The 23,505-nt window shown below is 43.0% G+C and overlaps 1 protein-coding gene across 10 annotated transcripts in view; it reads left to right on the plus strand.

Annotated features, from left to right (window-relative positions):
• Positions 1-23,505, plus strand: part of LOC132666560 (cytidine monophosphate-N-acetylneuraminic acid hydroxylase) — a 133,969-nt gene that overhangs the window by 104,340 nt on the left and 6,124 nt on the right. For 7 of the 10 annotated variants that reach the window (XM_078446577.2, XM_078446581.2, XM_078446575.2 and 4 more), the window contains 3 exons: positions 12,550-12,690; positions 16,771-16,945; positions 18,964-19,080. In XM_078446577.2, coding sequence (XP_078302703.1) covers positions 12,550-12,690; positions 16,771-16,945; positions 18,964-19,080 — 433 coding nt within the window. Of the gene's footprint in view, positions 1-12,549; positions 12,691-16,770; positions 16,946-18,963; positions 19,081-20,688; positions 20,819-23,505 lie in introns of all 10 variants that reach the window. The other 3 variants (XR_013555479.2, XR_013555480.2, XM_078446576.2) reach the window with 3 other exon arrangements.

Genomic DNA, 23,505 nt, shown 5'->3' on the forward strand with positions numbered 1-23,505 from the left:
AAAATGCTACAGAAAGTTCTTTAGAGGAAAGGAAGATGGTACTAAAGAGAAACTTGGAATTTCAAGGATGAGAGAGAGAGCTACAGAAATGGTAATAACTGTCTACGCATTAAGACATTTTTTCCTAAGTTCTTTAAAAAAAATGTTAAACAGTTGAAAGCAACAATTATAACATGGTCTGATGGGATTTTCAATGTATGCAGGTGTGATACGTAAGACAACATTAACATAAAGGGCCCTGTGTAGCGGAAAGTTTTTGACATTCTACCATAAGTGCTACAACATTTTTAAGTAGACTGGAAAGTTAAGTATGTTAATTGCAATCCCCAGAGCAGCAACTATAAAAATCACACAGGGGCTCCCGGGTGGCTCAGTCAGTTGAGCATCCAACTTCGGCTCAGGTCATGATCTCACAGTTTGTGAGTTGGAGCCCCATGTCAGGCTCTGTGCTGACAGCTCAGAGCCTGGAGTCTGCTTCGGATTCTGTGTCCCCCCCTCTCTCTCTCTCTGCCCCTTCCTCGCTCATGCTGTCTCTCAAGAATAAATAAAACATTTAAAAAATTTTTAAATCATACAAAGAAATGTCATCAAAAACTCAATGGGATCCACAAATTCAGTTAAGCTGCAGGATACAAAATGAACATACAAAATCAGGGTTTTTGTATACTAATGACAAATTATCTGAAAAAGACATGAAACAATAATATCAATAGCACTGAAAATAATAAAATATTTAAGAGTAAATTTAGGCAAGGAGGTGAAAGATCTCTACACTGAAAATATAACACGTTGATGAAAGAAATCAAAGAAGATACAAATAAATGGAAAGATAATCTGTGTTCATGGATTGGAGGAATTAATATTGTCAAAGTGTCCATACTACCCAGTGTCATCCCTGTCAAGATTCCACAGGCATTTTTTACAGACATAGAAAAAATAATCCTAATATTTGTATGGACCCACAAAAGACCCCAAATATCCAAAGCAGCCCTTAAAAAGAAGAACAAAGCAAGAGACATCATACTTCCTGATTCCAAGCTATATTATAAAGCTACAGTAATCAAAACAGTATGGTATTGGCATTAAAAACAGACACATAGGCCAGTGGAACAGAATTAAGACCCGAGAAATAAACATTTTGACAAGGGAGCTAAGAATATTCACTGGGGAAAAGACACTCTTCATTAAACGGTCCTGGTAAAATTGGATAGTCACATGTAAAAGAATGAAACCAGACCCCTGTGTGACACCATTCACAAAAATTAATTCAAAATATATTAAAGAGTTACATGTAAGACCTGAGACCATAAAACTCCTAGAAGAAAACATAGGCAGTAACCTCCTTGACATGGGGCTCGGAGATGATTTTTGGATTTGACAACAAAAGCAAGGACAACAAAAACAAAAATAAACAAATGGGACTATATTTAAAAAGCTTTTGCACAGCAAAGGAAGTCATAAGCAAAATTAAAAGGCAACCTATGGAACAGGAGAAAGTATTTGCAAACCATAGATTTCATAAGGGGATAATACCCAAAATATATAAAGAAGTCCTACAACTCAACAACAGAAAAGAATCCAATTTCAAAACAAGTAAGGGACCTGAATAGACATTTTTCCAAAGAAGACATTCAGATGGGCAACAGGTATGTGAAAAGGTGCTCAATATCACTAGTCATCAGGGAAATGCAAATCAAAACCACAATGAAATATTACTGCACACCTATCAGAATGACTATTATCAGAACCACAAAAAAATAAGTGTTGGAGAGGATGTGGAGAAAGAACCCTTATGCACTGTTAATAGAATGTAAATTAATGCAGCCACCATGGAAAACAGTATGGAGGTTCCTTAAAAAAATAAAAAATAGAAAGACAGTATGATCTAGCAATTCCACGTCTGGGTATTTATTTAAAGAAAATGAAAGCACTAACTTGAAAAGAAATGCACCTCCAATTTCATTGCAGCATTATTTATAATAGCCCAAACCAAACAGGAGGTAACCTAAGTGTCCAACAGTGGTTAAATGGGTAAAGAAAATGTGATATTATGGAATACCAATAGAATATTATGCAGCCATACGAAAGATGGAAAACTTGCTATTTGTTACAACATTGGATGAACCTTGAGGACGTTATGTTAAGTGAAATCAGTCAGACAGAAAAAGATAAATACCATATTATCTTATATGTCAAATCTAAAAAAAAAAAAAGTCCACCCAAACCCAAACCCTATAAAAAGACTTCAGAGTTGCAGTTACTAGAGAGACGCAGGGGTTGGGGTTGGAGAATGTGACAGAGATGGTCAGAGGTGCAAATTTCCAGTTATAAGTAAGTCATGAGGATGTAATCTTTAACACAACTATAGTTAACACTGCTGTACAGAATGCTCTAAAGTTCCTAAGACAGTAAACCCTACAAGTTCTCATCACAAGGAAAAAAACTTTTTCATGTATTTTTTGTATCTATATGAGAATGTGGAGGTTAGCTAAACTTCTTGTGGTAGAGAAATAAACATGGGAAGATCAAGGACAAAATTTTAAAGTATTCTTAAGTATAGTTCTTTCTTATTTATGTATGTATGTATGTATGTATTTATGTATGTATTTATTTATTTATTTAGAGACAGAGAGGGAGGGAGGGAGGGAGGGGAAGAGAGAGAGAGGGAGAGAGAGAATCCCAATCAGGCTCCGTGCTGTCAGTGCAAAGCTGGGTGTGGGCCTCCATCTCATAAACTGTGAGATCGTGACCCGAGCTGAAACCAAGGGTCGGGATGCTTAACTGACAGAGCCACCCAGGTGCCCCTAAGTACGTTTCTATAGTGCCAATCACTAATCCTAATTATTAAATGCAATATTTTTAAGCATCTTACCCTCAGGGATACTTCATCTGTCAATAGAGCCATCTTGCATTAAGAACAGTGCAATATGATGATGACAGCTTTTATATTATCGTAAACATGTGCTAACTTAGAAAAGTTTTTAGAAAGCACCAACTTCAGAATTCAGTTTACAAATATAGTTTAATGGATATTTAAATGAATATGTTAGTTTAAATGTCAAATGATATGTCAAATGCCTTCTCTGTGTCTACTGAGATGATTATATTCTAGTCTATTAATGATTGGCTTTCATATGTTAAACCAATACTGCATTCCTGGTGGAAGCCCTTCTTGGTAATGATGCAGTATAATTTGGGGGGGGGGGTGGTAAACTATATATAATGAAATTTGCCATTTACACCATTTTTAAATGTGCAATTCAGTGGCATTAATTACATTCACAGTGTTATGCAACCATCACTACTATTTCTAAAACTTGTTTTTTCATCTCAAGCAGAAACCCCACCCATCAAGCAGTAACTCTCTCTTTACCCTTCCCTCCATTTCTGATAAAATCTAATCTACTTTTTGTCTCTGTGAATTTGCCTATTGTGGATATTTCTTATAAGAAAAATTATAAAATATTTGTCTTTTTTGTCTAGCTTATTTCACTTTGCATAATGGCTTTAAAGTTCTTCCCAGTTGTATGAGAATTTCATTCTTTTTTATGGTTGAATAATATTCTGTTGTGTGGATACACCACATTTTGTTTATCCATTCTTCTGTTGGACAAGTGAGTTGTGTCCAACTTTTGACTATTGTGAATAATGATTCAACGAACAGTGGTATACAAGTATCTGAGTTCCTATTTTCAATTTTTTGGGATATATACCTAGGACTGAAATATATTTGGGATATATACCTAGGACTGGATCCTATGGTAATTCTATGTTTAACTTTAAAGAACCTACCAAACTGGGGATGCCTGGTGTCTAGTTGGTTAAGCGTCCCACTCTTGATTTCAGCTCAGGTCATGATCTCATGGTTGGTGGGATTGAGCCCCACATTAGGCTCTGTGCCATCAGTGGAGCCTGCTTGGGATTCTCTCTCCATCTCTGCCCCTCCCCTCCTTTCTCAAAATAATAAACTTAAGCCAAAAAAGAAAGTCCCAAACTATTTTCCACAGTGGTTGCAACATTTCATGTTCTCACCAGCAAGGTGCAAGGGTTCCAGTTTCTCCACTTGCCAACACTTAGTTCCATTTTTTGGATTATATCTATTCTAGCAGGTGTAAAATGGTAACTCATTGTAGCTTTGTGTTTTATTTCCCTAATGACTAGTGCTTATTATTTGATCATTTTTCATGTGCTTATTAACTATTTCTATATTTTCTTTGCATAAACATCTATTCAAGTTCTTTGCTCATTTTTTAATGTTTATTTCTGAGAGAGAGAGAGAGAGAGAGAGAGAGAGAGAGAGAGAGAGAGAGAGAGAGCAAGTGTGAGTGGGGGAGGGGCAGAGAAAGGGAGACACAGAATCTGAAGCAGGCTCCAGGCTCTGAGTTGTCAGCACAAAGCCCGACCTGGGGCTCAAACTTCTGAACTGCGAGATCATGACCTGAGCCAAAGTCAGAAGCTTAACCAACTGAGCCAGCCAGGCACCCCTTTGCTATGGGGAATAAGCTTAGGAATTCCTTGAGCCTGCACTGATGGGTTAATAGGCATAAAGAATTACAAAGCCATAGGATGCTCACACCCAAGCCTGGGTAAACAAGATTAGGCCCCCAACATAGAGTAGAGGAGGGCAAAGGCCCCCAGAATAGAGAGGGGGGCAAAGGCCCCCATACAAAGGTATATGAGGTAAGCAAGATTAGGTATTCAGGGTGAAAGCACCCCCCAATTTAGTGCTGTAGCAGAAAGCTGCTTTCAGAGGAGGAAAGGACCAAATTCGGTAAACAAGTAAATAGGACTATAGACTGCTGCACTGCCGGTGAAGCTGCCCAGATCAGAGATGATTAACAAAAGAAAAGGTGCCTTGTTAACCCTGAGGTCATGTGTCCTATCTGTCTCATCCCCTAGGCTAGCTAAGATAAACAGAGGTGGTGTCTCATGTCCCCTGTAAGCAACCTTCTACCCAGCCACCTGGTGCCAGGATTTTGTTTTGTATTAACCCAAACCCCTAAACCCTGAATATCTTCAAGACCCCCTTTCCCTCATGCCCATGAGTTAATGTTCACAGTTTCATTGTCTGTTTGTGCATGTCCATCACCATGTTTGTAAGCCTTCTGATCCTAATAAAAATGGGACAAGGACCCTTATTTGGGGCTCTTGGTTTTTCCTGGACATTAGCCATCTCTCACATTTTAATCCTCTGTCTGCTTTCTTGCTAGACAAGAAAGAACTTTAGACTTAGAGTCTATGACATTTTGCTCATTTTTAAATTGGGCTATCATGATTGAACTGTAGGAGCGTTTAAATATTATATGGGTATTAATCCCTTATCAGGTGTGTTATTTGCAGATATTTTCTTCCACTCTCTACAGACTCTGTTTTCACTTTCTTGATAATAACCTTTGATGTACCAAAGTTCTTCATCAATATGAAATCAAATCTATTGATTTTTCTTTCATTGCTTATGCTTTTGGTGTCATATCTAAGAATACATTGCCAAATCCAAGGTCACAGAAATTTATTCATATGTTTTATTTGAAAAGTTTGATGGTTTTTAGCCTTTATATTTAGGTTGTTAATCAATTTTGAGTCAATTTTTGTATATGGTGTGAGGTAAGGGTCTGAATTAATCTTTTTTGCCTGTGGAAATCCAGTTGTCTCTGGACAGTTCTCTCTGTGTTGAAAGATATGGGCACCCTTGTCAAAAATCAGTTACCCATAGATGTATTCAATGTTCATTTCTGGACTCTTAATTCTACTATATTGGTCTATATGTCTATTTTTAAGCCAGTGTCACACTGTTTTGATTATTCTAGCTTTGTAGCAAGGTGTTGGTCCTCCAACTTTGTCTTTTCCAAAATTGTTTCAGGTATTCAGGGACCCTTGTATTTCCACATGAATTTGAGAATCAGTTCCATTCCAGTCAACTATCCCATTTCTGTAAAAAAAAGGATTGTTTTGAGGAGTATTGATATCTTAAAAATAATAACTCTTCAAATCTGTGAATATAGGAGGTCTTTTACTGAGTTCTTCTTAATTTCTTTCATCAGTGTTTTGTAGTTTTCAGTGTACAAATCTTTTACCCCTTTGATTAATTTATTCCCAGGTATTTTATTCTTTGGGATGTTATTGTAAATGGAATTGTTTTCTTAATTTCCTTTTTTGGTTGTTCTTTGCTGGTTTACAGAAGCATAACTGATTTTTGTTTGTTGACCTTATACCTTGCAACTTAAAAAAAATTTTTTTATTGTTTATTTATTTTTGAGAGAGAGAGAGAGACAGAGAGAGCACAAATTGGGGAAGGGCAGAGAGAGAGAAGGAGACACAGAATCCGAAGCAGGCTCCAGGCTCTGAGCTGTCAGCACAGAGTCTGACACAGGGCTCAAACCCACAAGCTGTGAGATCATGACCTGAGCCAAAGTCGGTTGCTCAACCAACTGAGCCACCCAGGTGCCCTTACCTTGCAACTTTACTAAATTTTCTTATTAATTTTATTAGCTTTCTTGTGTATTCTTTGGTTTTCTATATATAGGGTCATGTCATTTGCAAATAAAGTTTTACTTCTTTTTTTTCCAGTTAGACGTCTTTTATTTCTTTTCCTTGACTAATTTCTTTCACTAGAACTTACAATACTATTTTTAATAGCAGTAGTAAAAGCAAGCATCCTTGTCTTGTTCCTGTTCTTAGGGGGAAAGCTTTCATTCTTGCACCATTAAGCATGTTGTTAGCTATAGGTTTTTCATAAATACCATTTATCGTGTTGAGGTTTGCTTTTATTCCTAGTTTCCTGAGTGTTTTTTATCACGAAAGGGTATTGAATTTTGTAAAATCCGTTTTCTGCATTGATTGAGATGATTATGTGCTTTTTTCCTTTATTCTACTAATGTGGTGAAATACCCTTACTGATTGCCTTATGTTGAACCACCCTTGCATTTCTGTGATAAATCCTACCTGGTCATGGGGTATAATCAACTTAGTATGCTGTTGGATATTGTTTGCTGGTATTTTGTTGAGGACTTTTGCATCTGTGTTCATAAGGGATATCAGTCTGTAATTTTCTTTTGTTGTAACATCTTTAAAAACTTTTTTTATTTTTGAAAAAGTTGACATATTAGTTTCAGGTGTACAACATAGTGATTTGATAATTCTATACATCACTCACTGCTCACCAAGATAAATGTAGTTACCATCTGTCACCATAAAACATTATTATGATATTAGTGACTATAGTGCCTATGCTATACTTCTCATCTGCATGACTTACTTATTTTACAGCTGGAAGTTTAATCCCGTCACCTACCTGCCTTTGGTATCAGGGTAATACTGACCTCATAGAATGAATTAGGAAGTGTTTCTTTCTATGTTTAGGGGAGAGTTCGAGAATGAGGATGTTTTCTATTTTCTTCTTGAGTTGGTTTAAACACTGTGTGTGTTCCTAGGAATTTTCCCATTTCACCTAAGTTATTTGATTTGTTGGTGTTCAATTGTTCGTAGTGTTATCTTATAGTTCTTTCTGTAAGGTCAGTAGTAGTGTTTCTCTTTATGATTTTAGTTATCTGTGTCTTCTTTTATTCTTTGTCTAATAAAGATTTGTCAATTTTTTTGATCTTTTCAAAGAGCCAACTTTTGGTTTCATTGATTCTCTCTGCTGGTCTTCTTTTTTAATACAGATGTTAGAGCTATCAATTTTCCTCTGGGCACAGCCTTTACTACATTTCATGGGTTTTGTATTTTGTATTTTTGTTTTCATTTTATCACTAAGTATTTTCTCATTTACCTTGTAATTTTGTGATTTATCGGTTGAGTGTGTTGTTATAGTCCCTATTTAATTATCTCTCAATGAATCTGTAGGTTCAGTGCAGTACCCATCAAAATCCTGACAGAATTTTTTGTACATACAGACAAGCTAACTATAAAATTTATAAGGAAAAGCAAAGGAACTAGAACAGCCAAAACAGTTTTGAAAAAGAATAAATTTGGAGGGCTCACGCTCCCCACTTTTAAGACTTGCTGTAAAGCCACAGTAATCAAGATAGCATGAGACTGATGAAGGGATAAACACATGGATCAGTGGAGCAGAGAAGAGAGTCCAGAAATAGATCCACACAAATATAACCGTTGATTTTTGACAAAGGTGCAAAAACAATTCAACAGAAAAGAGAGAGTTTTTCGGTAAATATTAATAGAGCAGTTGGACATGGACATGCAAACAATGAATCTCGATTAAGACCCCACATTGTATACCAAAACAATAAGTCAAAGGATATCATAGACCTAAATGTAAATGTAAAACTATACAACTTTTAGAGGAAAAGGCAGGAGAAAATCTTCATGACCATGAGTTAGGCAAAGACTTTTTATATATAACACCAAAAACAATCCATAGAGAAAAGTTTAATATTTTGGACTTCATCAAAATTAAAAAATCTTTCTCTGTGAAAGATACACTAAAGACCGTGAGTAAATATTTGCAAATCAAATATCTGACTAACAACGTGTATCCAGAATCTATAATGAACTCTCAGAAATCAATGTCAGGAAACAATAATCCGTGGACGCAACATTTGAACGGATACTGCATCAAAGAAGATATATAGAAGCAAATCAGCATAAGAAATGATGTGCTCGTATCATTAGCCATTAGGAAACACAGGTTAAAACCACAGTGAAATAACAAACTTTTGAAAATTGACAGTAGCCAGTTATGGTAAGGATGCAGAGCAACGGGGCTTTCACAGATGGCTGTTGGGAAGTCCAACTGGCCCAGCCTTCTGGAAAACGGTTTGGCTGTTTCTTTCAACATGCATTTATCACATGACCCAGAAATTCCATTCCTGGGTATTTGGCCTAAAAAAAAATTAAACCTTTATTCACACCCAAACTGTACCCAGATATTAATAGCAGCTCTATTCATGATTACGAAGTCAACTCAAATATCATTCGCAGGTGAATGGCTCAACAGACCACAATGTCTACATCACGGAATACACTGCGAAGTAAAGACTGATAACACACAACAACATGAATGAATCTCAAAAGCATCATGCTAAGTGGAGAAAGTGGGTCTCAAAAGTTGACATCTTGTATGATTCTGTTGCTAAGGCATCCTGGAAAAGGCAGAACCACAGGGGTGGAGAACAGATCAGCGGTTGCCAGGGGTTGGACTAGGGGGGAGCGTTTGACTGAAACGGGGCAACCCGAGAGAGTTTCGAGGGGTGATAGGACCGCTCTGTACACTGATTGCGGTGGCGGTTGCTCACATCTGTACATGTGTTAAAATTCACGGAGCCATTCTCAAAAAGTAAAAATACTGAATGTAAATTGATTTTTTTTAATTAAAAAACAAACAAAGCAAATAGTTATTCCCAACACCTTCAGCCATGGTAGTTAAAACTCACGTATTTGTTTGAGTCATGTTTGTGATACAGTCAGGTTGCACATTGTTTTTAATGTTTATTTATTTTTGAGACAGAGAGAGACAGAGCATGAACAGGGGAGGGGCAGAGAGAGAGGGAGACACAGAATCTGAAACAGGCTCCAGGCTCTGAGCTGTCAGCACAGAGCCCGACGCGGGGCTCGAACTCACGGACCGTGAGATCATGACCTGAGCCGAAGTCGGACGCTTAACTGACTGAGCCACCCAGGCACCCCCAGGTTGCATGTTTTATGGCACCCATAACCCCTTGGAAAAACAATATATATAACTTATTCATGTTGTCGTATTGGAAGCACAGTTTTATTTTAAATGCTACTACCTTATAGATTAATTTTGCTTTTATAAGATTCTGTAATTATATATAAAACTTATTTTATCCTTAGTACATGCAGTGACTCAGCCTCTCACTGCAATATTGTTTTCATGAGCAACTACGAGCACCGTCTGCTTTGTGACGAGCCTCTTTGTCCTCCCTACCGGGAGCATTCTGTGAACAAAAGACAGACGTGTGCAGACAGGCAATGCGTGTGTCATTGTACCAGTTTGCTGGATATTACAGAATTATAAATTTATTGTAAATCTGTTGGATAATAAAGAAACCAGTCCTCAAGATGAGTTTTCATAACAGTAATCCCATAGGGACCAGCCGTGATTTCTCCTCCGTTACAGGCAGCACAGCACCACAGAAGAAATCATGCACGTGGAATGTAGGTCTTCCCTCTATCATTAGTTACAAGCAATCATTTGACTTTTCTAGGCTTCATTTGTGTCATCATTAAAACATGACTGTTCTCACTTGAACATTCCGTGTTCTCGGAGGAACTATCGGCACATGTTTAATCACATCCTATTTGCTGTGTTTAATACATCCTATCGCAGATGTGCTTCCATTCTTCCCACCTTCTTGTGGAATTATATAGCGACCCCATATCTTCCTGATCTTTCTGTAAAGACTGACCTAAGATTAAAAAGTCATTTCCTTTGATCAGTACTGTTCATTATGCATTCATTTATCATTTACTGAGCAGCACTGGTCTAGGTACTGAAAAAGCAGAGATAAATGATCGTGTTCTGAGCAATCGTTTCCTGGAAGAGAAAAACCATCATGATACAGCATGAAAAGCGTAGGACACCTGTGTGTTTAGGAGGCAGTGGGGGTCAGAAAATGAGTACCGGGTGAGACGGTGAGGGTCAGTTTCGAAGTAGGAGTAGACACTGACCGGAAAAGACAGTAAGATGCTGAGATGACAGAGCTCAGTATAGGGGACTAAGGAAGCTACGTGAGGCATGGTGGGAGAAACCAGGAAGCCACACAGTGAACAGCCTTGTGTCTTCCATAGCAAGTGGCTTGGATTTTTATCTTGAAGGCATGAGGAGCCCAATAAAAGAGTCTGATGAGGAATAGCGATGTGATCAGAGGGGGAGTTAGGTCATGTGTCTGTGCGGTGGGAAGGGAAAGGCCAATACTGATCCTAGAGACCAGTTTGAGAACCATGACAATAATCTAGGCGGGGATGGTGAGTGACAGTAGGGAGTGAGAAGGGAATTCAGATTCCAGAGACGTTAAGGAGACTGAATTCCAAGAACGTGGAAAAGAACCGGATGTCGTGCATACTTGATTACAGGACACTTGGCTACTTAAAATGCTGCCTTTTAAAGTAATGGCAAGCCACTCTTCTGTGTGTAAGTAATGGACAAATGTTGCTCTCAGCGCTCACGGTACCCCTCAGAGGGCAGCACCTCGGTATTGATTTTATTATTATTTTAGAGAGGGAGACAGGCAAGCATCAGGAAGTGACAGAATTTTGTGAGCACCACACATTGTGTTTTAGGAAGAGTAATCTGACAGTATCGTGGTTTGGAGACGAGATGGGAGGCAGAGAGACCAGGCAGTGAACCATCTTGAGACTAGAGGTCATAAGAAAAGACAGAATGGTGGCAACTGCTTCGAAGTGAGTTCTACCCTGCTGGAGGTTCATTAATGCCAGTGGGAAGGGAAAAGCTACTCGCATCTGTGGGTGGAGTGACGTCTTCACTCATATCTGCCAAATGGATTCCAGGGTCATGAGGTGATGTAAGTCCCCTGGTGCTGTAGAAATCCAGGTGCTTACATATGTTTTGTATTTGTCTGACTAAAATTCTGTATCCAGTCTAGGTGAGCGGGTTGTAGCTCAAGGAGGTTAAATTCCCTTTAATAGAAATGTCCGTCTATATAACCCGTGTTAGGTGAAACACAGAGACAAATCCTTTTTCTCTGGATCGCCCCTTCTCTGCCCCAGCCCCACCACCACCTTCCCATATGACCCTGAAATGGCGATTTCCAGAAAGATTGTGGCTTGGAATTAAATTTGGGAGATGGTCGGCTCGGCTCGGTAGCACAGTGAGAAGCTAGGTGTCAGGAAGGGCTATGACTGAAGGCACGTGTGCTCTACAACCGAGGTTCATTTCTCAGGAGGCTGGAAAGTCCAACATCAAGTTGCAGGCTCAGCGTCGAGTGAGGGCTGGCTTCCTGGTTCGCAGATGGCCGTCTTCTCGCGTATAACCGCACATGACAAGTGGTGACTTTTCAGACTTGGATCCAAAACTGGGGGAGGAGCTCCTTCCTGTGGCCTCCTGGCTGTGCGATGTGGTGGACAGCCGGGTGGGCACTGCCGTCCAGGGGGGTGACCTCGGGCAAGTCACCTGGCCTTTCAAAACCTTAGTCCCCTTCTCTCTACAGTGAGAGCATGAATGGTAGCTGTCTCATTAGAGCTGTGAAGGTAAAGTCGACTAGCCCATGGTCAGTGCTTAGTATTATTCCTATCGAATAATATTTCGTCATCTGTATGTTTAGTTAATATCAAATACAAGCGTGTGCTATTCCCACCTGTTAAAAATAGTCGGTCTTTTTACATCCAATCACCATATGATTATACTTAAAGACAAAGTATAAGTACAACTTCTTGGGCTAATAATTCTTCCCTAATTAGGGACATTAGGCCAAGTATAGTCTTTATTTTTCCATGCGGTAAGTTATTGGTAGGTGGGAATGAAGAGACAAAAAAAGTCTAGCATCGTGCTACTCAGACTGTGCATCTGAGAATTAATTGCTTTCTTACATAAGCATGCTCTTATTTTCACAGGTATATTAAGGAAACAAACATCAAAAATGACCCAAATGAACTCAACAATCTTATCAAGAAAAACTCTGATGTGGTAACGTGGACCCCACGGCCTGGAGCCACTCTCGATCTGAGTCGGATGCTAAAGGACCCGACAGACAGGTTTGGTTTGAGTCTTTATAGAGTCTTAAGGATGGTTTACGAATGTTTTTCAATTTTATGAGAAAATAAAGGGCATACCTGTGGCCTTTTGACAGGTCCTCGTTTGTAGGAATATTAAGTCTTTGTTGACTGGCATGCTGAGATTCTCATGGAATCAGATCCACACGTCACCTTTAGAAACGGAAGTCTTACTGTTTAAATAAACCATTAAGTATCTTTCAGATCTAAGGGGGAGAAGATTGAGTTTTCCCGTAGGTTTCTCATGCGACGTAACAAATACTCAAATGTTTTCCTCATCTCAGAACCTTATTTGAGGATGAAGGGTGAGGGTGTTTTATTCCTATCAGGGACCATTGATAGGCTCAAAAAGAAGTTGCCTTAAAGAAGTGAAAAGCAACGGACACGAGAGCTGGTTTTCATATCAGCATAAATATTACCCCACCGCCTCTCCCACGCAGAGCACATCTGAGCAAGTAGCCTCGCATCGGGGGTGCAATTCGAGAAAAGTTAACATCGATGTCGCAGACCTATGTTTTTATAAACACTTGTCTTGAGCCAAATGAAACCATAAGTTCCTCACCCTAATTTAGAAACTGACGGGGTGAGTTAGAGAGCGAATCACACAGTTAACCAAAAGGTCACACCTGCTCCCGGCCTCACCCCTGCCAAGGCAGGGGTTAGCGATTCTGACCCTTTGCTGACTTCCTGTGTGAAACTGGTTGTTGAAGCCAGTCCTTTCTCCTCCATAAACCCCCCATAACTCCATCACTTGCCCCTAGCCTTTTCTGCCATGGCCTTCATTCAGCTTCTCGTAATTTTTAGCCTCGATTCCCACGGTGGCCCCTGACTTGTCTTGCCTGTGTCTGTGTTCTCTATACCAGCCAGTTCCAATCTGCTGGTCAAAATCCACGGTGGCTTTTGGTGGGTCATAAAAATCAATGACATTCATTACAACCTGCATTTCTGAAAAATGAAATCGAACAGAATAGAATACACCCTAGTACCTTGCCTATAATAAAAGGAATGATTATTTCAGGAAACTTTCGTGTCAGAGGTGCCCTTGGTGGACCCCCAGGGTCCTGATATAATGATTCAATGTTAATTCTTACAGGGACCGTAGGCAAAAGGTGTATAAGCCCCCACTCCACATTGCTGCCAGAGTAAACTTTTCAAAATGCAAAACCCTTCCTGTTCCTTCTGGCTTCAGATTCTTTAAGATCTCCCCAGTGTTTCTAGCATAAAAGCAGTTTTTATTCTCCAGATCAAGAGTAAGAGAAGTTTTTACATCGCTGCCAGAGTAAACTTTTCAAAATACAAAACCGTTCCTGTTCCTTCCTGCTTCAGATTCTTTAAGATCCCCCCCAGTGCTTCTAGGATAAAAGCAGTTTTTACTCTCCAGATCAAGGATAAGAGAAGTTGTTAATTATTCCGTATCAGAGGGCATTCAAGAGCCTTTGTCATTTGGCGTTTGCTGAGCTCCGTATCTTCCGGGTCCGGAGGACGCATCCTGGAGCAGGAATTCGCAAACAGAATAACCTTGAGGAACTTGGGTAAATGCAGATCCCTGAGCCCCACCCCCCGGGGCTCTGGATCCGAGGTAGAGCCTGGGGATGTGCATTTGTATCACTGCATCTTACCAAACATTCTGGGTGACAAGAGCATAGCGCTGTTGGGTTCTCAGTAATGACACGGAGTGTGAGGGACGTGGAAGGCTAAGTGCTTCACTCTGCCTGGTGAGGGGAGGAGGGGGTGGGAGAACAGGAAGTGTGGTCAAGAAAAGCTCAATCTGAAATCTCTGGCATTTGAGCTAGGTCTCAGAGGGGAAGGGATTACCAGTAGAGTAATTGAGAGGGAGTGAATAAGAGGGACGGAGAGAGGGAAGGAGAGATTCCAGATTCCAGAGGGAATGGCGTGTGCTGGCGAAGGGAGGGGTCGATGGTGTTGCGAGTTTGATGCGCGCAGACACTTTGAACCGGTGAGCAAGTGTATGTCATTCATTCAGAAACGATTTATTGAGCTCCTTTGGTATGCCTGCCTAGGTACTACTAGGTACAGGGACACAGCCGTGAAAATGTCCTTCCCTCATGAAGCAGGAATGCCAGACGCCACGTGCGGGGGCCGGGGTCACAAAGGCCTCGTGAAACCACGCAGGGAGCTTGCCTGGGAGTAACTAGCACTTGAGAAAGTTACTCAGCAAAGCAGGCACATCACTGCGTTATGTTCTGGAGAAACCATTTCAGCCTGCAGAGGAGCGTGAACTGGGGAAGAGGCTACAGGGAGAATAGCTCCAGTCGAGAAGGCAGCTGGGGGGCCTGAGATGAGTGCGGCTTTAAGCCGAGACCCGGCAAGGAGTTGCAGAAGTAGCTCTGAGATTGACTTCCAAGGTAGAAGCTTTGGGATTCTGTTAAGTAATTTCTCACCGAAGCTAGCGCGTCTGTAGCTTTGGGAGAATGATGGACCAAAGCATCGTGTTGAGAAGTGGTACGTACAGACCTACAGTGACTTGCCAGGTATTTAGTAGACAGGTGCCTGTTTCCCTCCTTGGATTTCCCTTGCCCCCATCACATCCCGTTCCATTTCTAGGATTCAGGGTTCCATGTTTCACGCGGTGATTCCCTCTCCGCACTGGATGGACAGAGCTCTGGGGAGGTCAGAGAACTCGGTTATCCAGATTGCTGACCGGGTTTCAGAATAAAATTGCCCATCTGTCCGTCTCAGCTGTGGTTTGATCAGTACAGTAGGAGGACCATGTGTCAGAGGCCCCAAATTCTGGCTGTTTCTCGAAGCTAGGCTAAACTCGCTGAGACGCTCAACAGAGACTTGTTGAGCCCCGTCTAAGTGCCAGTCATGCTGCTGCTTCCCCCACACTTCCATTCCGCGGAGGCTGGGGGCGGGACCGTGAGTGGACATCCGCAACATAAATATGACATTATATTCAACACTTCCATCGTTTAGCTACTTGAATCAAAAGGGCCCAGATCAGTGGTTTTCCAACCTTTTTTTTCCCCCCGCAGACATGGACTTTGACCTTGAAATGTATTCTGACTTGGAAACCCACCACACTGGCCGATTCACAGGAGCTCGGTGCAGGCTGGGGTTCAGGCCCCACCCCTCACACGTCTCCTGAGGAACTTCTGTGGGACGTTTCCGAATCATCCAGGCATTCTGACGGCTCCTGTCTGGTTGACTGTTGATCTGGAAGGGCTCACTTTTGCCTTCCTTGTTTATGGCTTCTCTCACCTTCGTGCCCTTCTTTCTCCCTGTGGAATCCCCCCTTTGTACACGCACGCTCTGACTAGGTGCCTCCTCGCAGCCACCTTGCGGGGCGGTGAGGCCCTGTGGCCATCGGTGATTTCCTTCAGGCGGCCACTTTCCACCTGGATAGGCAGAGGCATCCGAAAGTGTCACACGTACTCAGCCACCTCGGGTAATGTGCCTTCTGGACACGCAACAGATGTCTGGGGCCGTCGCTCAAGTGTGTGCAAGAGGGAGCCTCCCCAGAAGTATGGCACTCTTGGGGCACCTGGGTGGCTCAGTCGGTTAAGCGTCCGACTTCAGCTCAGGTCATGATCTCACGGTTTGTGAGTTCGAGCCCCGCGTCGGGCTCCGTGCCGACAGCTCGGAGCCTGGAGCCTGTTCCGGATTCTGTCTCCCTTTCTCTCTGCCCTGCCCCTGCTCACACTCTGTCTCTGTCTCCCTCAAAAGTAAACATTAAAAAATAAATAAATAAAAGAAGTAACAGCGCTCTTGGCATTCCCGTAAACCTTCACTACCCTTCCGGCTCCTCCAGGACCAATCTCTTTATGGGACATATATGTGGCCACACAGCTTCCATAGACTGAGCTCTCCTACAAGGACTGAAGAGGGAATCCAATGATGGGTTTTTTTTTTAATTTTTAATGTAATTTATGATTTTTTTTTAATATTTAGGGAAAAGTTACAAAAGATGTGGAGTTTTCCCATAGTCCCGTCCCCAGACTTTCCCTAACGTTAACGTCCCGCATAACCATAATATAGTCATCAGTGCCAGGGGATTCACATTGTCACAATACGACTAACTGTCACCTCTGTGTCTTTAAGCAAGGGCATCATAGAGCCTCCAGAGGGGACCAAGATCTACAAGGATTCCTGGGACTTCGAACCCTATTTGAACATCTTGAATGCTGCTGTAGGAGATGATATATTTCTTCACTCATCCTGGATAAAAGAATACTTCACTTGGGCGGGATTTAAGGATTACAACCTGGTGGTCAGGGTACGCCATAAGTGTTGTCTGTCTTTGCTCTTGTATTATGGAACTAGAGGAAACCCCCTGAGCATCCCAGTTTATTTCTCAATAAGCCTGCCTTAAGCGCCAAATGTAGGGCATGTTCCCTCAGGTCCAGCTCACTTTTGCTTTGGGAGCATTCTTGTCCCATGATTGTTGTTGTGGGTTTTGTGGGTGTTCTGTTTTGTTTAGCATTGGCAGAAACAGCTCTTTATGCTGTGGGGCTGGAAGGTGCTACCCACCTGACTTGTAGCCGGGTGACATAGAAACAGGTGCCTCCTATCGGCAGCTGTGGTAAGAATCAGATTGCACAAACCATGAGGTTTAAGCACAAGGTTAAGTGCTAGATCTAGGCTGGAGGTCTGAAACTTATATTCGCTGCAGCACTTACATACAGGGCTCACAAGCCAAGCGGTTCAGGTTATAACCTGGCCACCGAAGCTAAAAGTGTCTCCAAAAGCAAAGTAAATACTAACAGGTAGGAGGTGCAAGCGAAAGAGGGAGCCACAGTGGGCCAGGAGTACTGCAGAGGCTGGAGTAACCAGCCACTCACATGTGTATTTTATCCAGCTTCTGTTTAGTGTGCAAAGTTTAGGGACAGCACCTCAGGCAATAGACAGCATTCGCTCTTAGAGACAAGGACTGGGGCCCCTCAGAGCGAGGACTATTCCCAGGTTTACCTTTCAACCCCTGAACAGTAATACCAGGCAATTCTTGCCGTTCTTAAAGGCAATGATGCCTAAAACCTGGCCTGGGGGTCAGTGCCAGTCTATGACAATGATTTCTCCGGTCAGTGGTGAGTAGGTTTGAGTATGCTTACAAGTACGGTTACAAAGTTGTCAGCTTTCTTTTCTCGGGATGAATGGTCATTATTCCAAGATTAGGTCCTCTCTGTTTTTGAGGTGTCAAAGCATTCTTTCCTTAATGAAATAAAAGTAGATGTAAGACTTTTTGTAAGTCCTCACTGGGAAATAAAATGCGGTTGACTCTTGAGTGACACTTAGAAGCAGATTTTTTAACAATTGAGGACTGTAAATATACCGTATATATGTAAATTCTCCTATGAATTTCTTTTTTTCAATGTAGTGTGTACTGATTTGGAGAGAGACAGCAGGGGAGAGGCAGAGAGAGGGAGAGAAAGAGAGGATCCCAAGCAGGCTCCACGCTGTTAGCACAGAGCCTGATGTAGGGCTCGAACTCACGAACCACGAGATCATGACCTGAGCCAGAACCAAGAGTCAGACGTTTAAATGACTGAGCCACCCAGGTGCCCCTCTTAGGATCCTCTTAATAACACTTTTTCTCTAGCTTACTCTATTGTAAGAATGCAGTATACAATACATATTACATAAAAAACATGTGTTTATGTTTTATGTTATCGGTAAGGCTTCTAGTCAACATGCTATTATATTGTGGGGGAGTCAAGTTATACATGGCGTTTCAGGTGCACAGGAGTGGGAGCAGGAAGGGGTCTGTGCCCCCAACCCTTTGTGTCATCCAAAGGCACTACATCAATGTTTATATTAGCTCCCGAATATTTTTTAGGAAATTGTCTTTGAAGTCCAGAGACCTGGAGAGCATTGGTCTAAATGATTACTTTCAGTGGGACAATCAGTATGAAAAAGAGAAAATATTTGGAATTTTCCATGAAGCTATGGCTGTTTTGCTGCTATTTAATGATGAGAAACATTGCACATTTTATTTCTTCCTTTGCCTACAAACTTATCATGGCGTTTGCTGTCTCATTACTAACAATACTCAAGATGATGATAATCTTCTCTGTAAATTTGATTGAAGTTAGTGATGTGAAGAAGCTTGCTTGTGTAGAAGGCTAGGATTTGAATGTTATCAGTTCGAGAGAGAGAGATTGAGGGAGGGAATATACGAACTCCAATTCATTGCCATCATTTAAGGATGTTTGGGTCTTACACAGTCTAGGATTTTTAGAAGACTTTGACCACCAGACTTATATGCTTCTTGCCTTTACCATGTTGTCATTTGCACAGATGATTGAAACAGATGAGGACTTCAGCCCTTTTCCTGGAGGATATGACTATTTGGTTGACTTTCTAGACTTATCCTTTCCAAAAGAAAGACCAAGCCGGGAACACCCGTATGAGGAAGTAAGCAGCAAATTGCTCCTTCCTGTCTACCTTTCTTCCTTCCTTTCTAAATCCACTTTTTATTTTAGAGTCGTTTTAGATTTACGGAAAAGCTTGGGAGGATGGCACAGAAGATCGTTAGCACCTTCCTTTACTGTGGTAGTTGTCACAACTAATGAGGCAGTGTTGAAACATAATTATTAACTGAAGTCCATACTTGCTGCTTTTTGAGTCCATTGCAAAGATTGGCTCCTCTACGTGCTTACTGCCCAAACCTGACCCGCTTAAGCTATCATCAGACCCGCAAGCCTCGAGACCTCTGCCTCCTTCCCCCCAGTGGACCCAGTGGGCATCCCTACAAAAGGAATTAAGTCAACATAAATCAACACATCTTTGATTGAGCTCCAGTTTGGAGCAAATCCCTGACCTGTGGCGCCATAATGGAAAGGAAGAGCTATTGCTTTGGAGACCGCTTCAAGCTTAGGACTGGTGCCCCCTCCCTGCTGATTATAGGCTTTGAGTAAGTGATTTAACCTGTCCAAGCCTTGGTTTTTTCTTTCCATGGGACGTATTCCCACTCTACCACTTTGTGGTAGTCACATAACTAATAATATACAGGAGCATGCACTGTAATTTTAAATTCTATGTGAATGTAAACACAACGACCATTCGGGAAATTAGGAGGATATACGGTCTGCCCTTGAACTTGTTACTTGTGCCATATAAACGCACGCTACTTTAATTGTAGTGGTTTAAACGTACCTTTGGATAACAGATGTGTTCTTAAACGACCTTTTAATAATTTGATTTGTATTTTAAGGTTTAGTAAAGTACTTGCTATTGAAGAGAATCCTAGGTCGAAACTTCAGTACAACCAATGACTTACTGCCTGCTTTCTGGCTTTTAAAAAAAACTGGGTTTTCACATAGAGGAGAACCCTGTGTTGAAGCACCCATTTTAAGCAAAATGGATCTATTACATTTATTGTTTTATTTAACAAACGCATAGCTCTAAGCACTTTATAAACATTAAGTCATTTATTCGGCAACAACCTATGGACAGAGATCACTATATCCCCCACTTCTGGATGAGGGTAACGCCATACCGGCGGTCAGGAACTTGCCCGCAGGCTGTCCAGCTGGCAAGCGGTGGGGCACAGGGCTGACCTCCGCTGTCTGGCTCTAGAGTCTAGCTAGACTCTAGGCTCTAGACTTCAGCGACTATGTTGCTCCCCAGATTCTGAATTTACAAAATCTGTACATTGAAGTATCTGTTCGCCTTCAAGGAGATACATCTTCAGACTTTTCTGATTAACAAGTTCATGTAAAATATTTAACGGAAAGTCGCTTTTTCACATCTGCTGGGTAAAGCAAGCAAGCAACCGCTTGCTGCAGATTCAAATGCACCGGGAAGTGCATCATCATCGTGCCTGGTGCTCTGTGATGTGGCTCTCGGTGCTTTTATCTGCCAGGATCTTAGGGAGATTTTCTCATGCTGAGGTTTGCTTATGCCTACCCTTGGAAGCGCTCCTAGAGTCCTCTCATGCTGCCTGTTTCTGTTTTTGTTTTTTTTTTCTTTTAAACCATTAATTGCCTTTCAAGCTCATAAGTATATCTTCTGTCTCACCAGCTCTCCGTGTCTCCTAGATGCATGGCCACTGCAGTCCACCTCCTCCTGCTCCAATCTGGATGAGCTCCTCTGGGTCTCTACAGATCTGTCACCCTGCGACGTCCCTTACCTGCCTCCAGACCCCGGCCAGGTCCCAACCTTCTTTGCTTCTACACTTTCTGCTTAAGTCACTGCCACAGAAGGGATGCGTGGGAGCTGAGCTTTACATAGTTTCCTGCCTCGCGTCGCAAGGCAGTTTAGCCGAGCGCACGCCGCTGGTTAGCAGGTCACCTTGCGTGGACGTGGAGGGCGTTGCTCCTTTGGCCTCTCCCCGTGTGCCCCGCTGCTTACCGCAGGCTGATCTTTCTTCCTTTGTACGTGACTTTCGAGAAGTAAGGGATTCATCTGTATTTACCAGTGACAAGACCTTTCCCCAGCTGGTGTAGGGCTCTCTGTGTCTGTATAGGACTTGTCATTGGCGGGCTTTACCTAAAGGCAGGGATCACATGCTATAGTGCTCACCGCTGGCTCAAGGCAGGTTGGAAACAGGAGAGCAGGGTGGAGACTATCACGTGGAAGGGGGCAGCGCCTGATGAGCCCCAGCTGATTGGAATATTCCAGAGAACTCGGAAGCCTGGATTTTTATGTGAAATACCCAGATTAACGAATGAGCAGAAAACTAACTCAGTTTTTTAAAAAGGGACCGTGGGCTCTATGACCTGCCAGCTAGGCTGTTTGGTCCGGGGTCACCAGTTTAAGTTATGGGGGTGAGCGGCTAGCTGTTAGGTCGGGGGTCCCCTAAGTTCCAAAGTGTAGAGCTCCTGGCTTTGGGACAATCACGAGGAAACCACCCCCTTGGGCTCCCGCCAGAATCCATTCCATTTACTCAGAGAACTGTCTGAAGGTATTCAGTGAGAACAGCGCGTAGGGCCATAGGAACAGGTCAGCGGTTGCATGTACGTCATGCTGTGTGTCCTCACATCGCCCTTGGAACCCACCTCTGCCCCCTGCACGTCTGGACGCCCCTCCCCACGCGCTCTGGGACTCCACAGACTCTGTCTTTGGTTGCCCCTCATCAGCCTACGTTCCAGATTGAAGTTAGTTGAAATCTCTTGCTGGTCAACGACTCCCTTTGTTTCCTGTTCCGTGACAGCTGATACCTGTATACGTGTGTTGTGAACACGTTGGTTGGGCCTGAGAGTGCACAGAACACAGGTGGTTTATTGCATGTGACCGGTCCATCTTTTCAAACTGAAGTCCTTTCTCCATTCCTGTGACTCCACCCCTGGGTTTTTTTCGCTTCCCGACTATTCTTCTGCATTCTTCCAGGCATCACTTAAAGTTCTTGTTTCCCCCCCGGGGTTCTGTGTTCAAATCACTCTTCCTCCCGCGCCTCTTCCTGGGCGATCTCATCTGCTGTTACCGCATCTCCGCTAATGAGTCCAAAATCTGTATGTCCTGCCCCACAACACGCTCGGGCTTGAGATTCTTTCCAGTCAGCGGCCCGCCCGATATCGCCACCCCATCTCCAAATTCTCATCACCTCCTTTTCAACCTGTTCAAATTCCAGCTCATCCTCTTCCTTCTCTAGAACCGCTCTTTTCTTCTTTTCTGGATTTTTGGCAGCATTGACCCCCGACGATGAGCCACGCTTGACACGGTGACCCTTTCCCTCACCCCCAAAGCTCATCAGTCACCAGGACCTTCCCACCTGTACCCCAAATCCTTCTCAGTTGTGTCCCCCGGTCTTCTGTGTGCTCTTCTCCAGATTGAAAGGTTAGAAAGGCCATCTCCTTGCCCGGTGTGAGGAACGAGACCTCAGTCTTACGAGGGGCAGGCTCATCCCGGCCCAACTGCAGTCACGTTTCTAAATCTTCTGGCGGAAGAACAGAGCCGCTGAGCTGTGTCCGCGCTCACAGCGGATGTCATCTTTTTGGAGGGAAGGTGCAGGCGAGACAAGTAAACCACGGTGTCCATCTCATCACCCTACATCACGTAATGGCGTGTCATTTCCGGAAGTTGGCGTCTAGTGGCTTCCGTGTGCTGTTTCCCAGGGACAAATCCGACGTCCGATACCGAGAAAGCTCCTGGTGACCTTTAGCGCTGGTGCGGCTGCCGTGTCGAAGCCACCGCAGATCTTTGCACACTTCTTTTTATAAATGATATCAGTTTTTCTCCCAACAGTCCTGTAAGAGAGGAAACTGAGGCTGAGCCAGGTTAAGGTCACCTGAGTAGTAAGCCCTCGGCTGACACTCCAAACCATCTCTGCTTGTCTGCTAATCCTGAACTCCTCTGACGCCTCCCCCGAGCCTCCGTGTCGGGAGTTGAGATTCTCGAAAGGGAAGGGCCTGACCCCCTACCTGAGGTGGTCTTGCTGTGAGGCAGGCCCGAAACCCGCAGACGGCCGGAGACCCGGACGCTCGGCTGTGCCGCAGAATGTTCCGGCGGGAGACTGGAACGCGCCACTTTGAGAATAACACTGTAGCGCCCACTTGTGCGGAAAGCTTACCGTGCAGCGGGAGTCCTGGATGTGCATCGACTCAGTTAATCTCACAGCCACCCTCGGAGGAAGGTTCCGTCATCTGCGTTCTGTAGATGAGGAGACTGAGGCACAGAGCGGTTGCTGACTCCACACGCTGGAACGTGGATTTCGAGCCAGCGATGTGACTGTGCCACGAGGCTCGCTTCCCCAGCTCCAGATCCCTTTCCCGTTTTCCTTCCCTCACTTCCTGCCGAGCTCAGGTCCCTTCTCTCCAACCAACCCCCCACCCCCACCCCGGCCTGTGACATCTACTGTAGTCGGCGTTTCTCCCTGACTGCCCGGGTCCCTGCCGTCCC

This window comes from Panthera onca, chromosome B2 (assembly GCF_046562875.1).
Source record: "Panthera onca isolate mPanOnc1 chromosome B2, mPanOnc1 haplotype 2, whole genome shotgun sequence".
NCBI classification, from domain to species: domain Eukaryota; kingdom Metazoa; phylum Chordata; class Mammalia; order Carnivora; family Felidae; genus Panthera; species Panthera onca.